This window comes from Nannochloropsis gaditana (assembly GCF_000240725.1).
Source record: "Nannochloropsis gaditana CCMP526 unplaced genomic scaffold scaffold1116, whole genome shotgun sequence".
Taxonomy (NCBI): domain Eukaryota; class Eustigmatophyceae; order Eustigmatales; family Monodopsidaceae; genus Microchloropsis; species Microchloropsis gaditana.
Genome location: NW_005802837.1, coordinates 5,736 through 6,754, shown reverse-complemented (window position 1 = coordinate 6,754; position 1,019 = coordinate 5,736). Strand labels below are relative to the sequence as shown.

The 1,019-nt window shown below is 59.3% G+C and overlaps 1 protein-coding gene across 1 annotated transcript; it reads left to right on the top strand.

The window, feature by feature from the left end:
* Positions 1 to 168: 168 nt before the first annotated feature.
* On the top strand, positions 169 to 999 carry NGA_0690900 (atp dependent rna helicase; the record flags this gene model as incomplete). The annotated part of the gene is made up of 3 exons (XM_005852525.1): positions 169 to 577; positions 771 to 899; positions 989 to 999. The coding sequence occupies 3 exons, from the start codon at positions 169 to 171 to the stop codon at positions 997 to 999; spliced, it is 549 nt and encodes a 182-aa protein (XP_005852587.1).
* Positions 1,000 to 1,019: the final 20 nt, after the last annotated feature.

Here is a 1,019-nt window from a genome sequence, read left to right as displayed (position 1 = left end):
CGCCCGGTTGTCATCTACGGTGGGGCCGAGGTCCGAAACCAACTTCGGGAGTTGGAACGCGGCTGTGATTTGCTGGTGGCAACGCCGGGGCGCCTGGTGGATTTGATCGAGCGCGACAGGATTTCCCTGCTTTCGATCCGGTTTCTGATCTTGGACGAAGCGGACAGGATGCTGGACATGGGCTTCGAGCCTCAGATCCGCCGCATCGTGGAGCAAGAGGGCATGCCCACGGACCGCCAGACCTTCATGTTCTCCGCCACCTTCCCCCGCGACATCCAACGCCTGGCCGCCGATTTCATGAAGGACTACATCTTCTTAGCTGTCGGCCGCGTGGGCTCGGCCTCCAAGGATGTGATCCAGAAGATCGAATACGTGGAGATGCACGACAAGATCCACTACCTGGTCACCTTCCTGAGCCAGTGCGACGACTCGGGGCTTATCCTCATCTTCGTGGAACGGAAGCGGGACGCGGACTATTTAGAGGGCCTTCTCTATAAGCAGGGCTTCCCCTGCGCCTCGATTCACGGGGACAAGACCCAGCGGGAGCGCGAAGAGGCGCTGCACTACTTCAAGACGGGTAAGCGCTGGGGAGGGGCCAAGAAGGGATGGAAGAGGGTCGATGGGGGAGAAGTACGATTCTCTCGTTATCATTTGTCGCTTTCCATGCCCCTTCTCTCTTGACTCGTCGATGAGGGGCGTGGTGCCCACGCGAGGTGCGGTGTTGAATCGTTCCCCGTCACCCGGCTCACACGGACTGACGCGAATCACAGGTCAATGTCCCGTGTTGGTGGCGACGGACGTGGCTGCCCGCGGTCTCGACATATCCAACGTGACGCAAGTCATCAACTACGATCTGCCCAACAACATCGACGACTACGTACATCGCATCGGCCGAACCGGTCGCGTGGGCAATGTGGGACACGCCCTGTCCCTCATGAACGAGAAGAACAAGAACATCGCGCGAGAGCTCTTTGATTTGCTCTCCGAGAACGGGCATGACATCCCGCGATTCTTGGAGG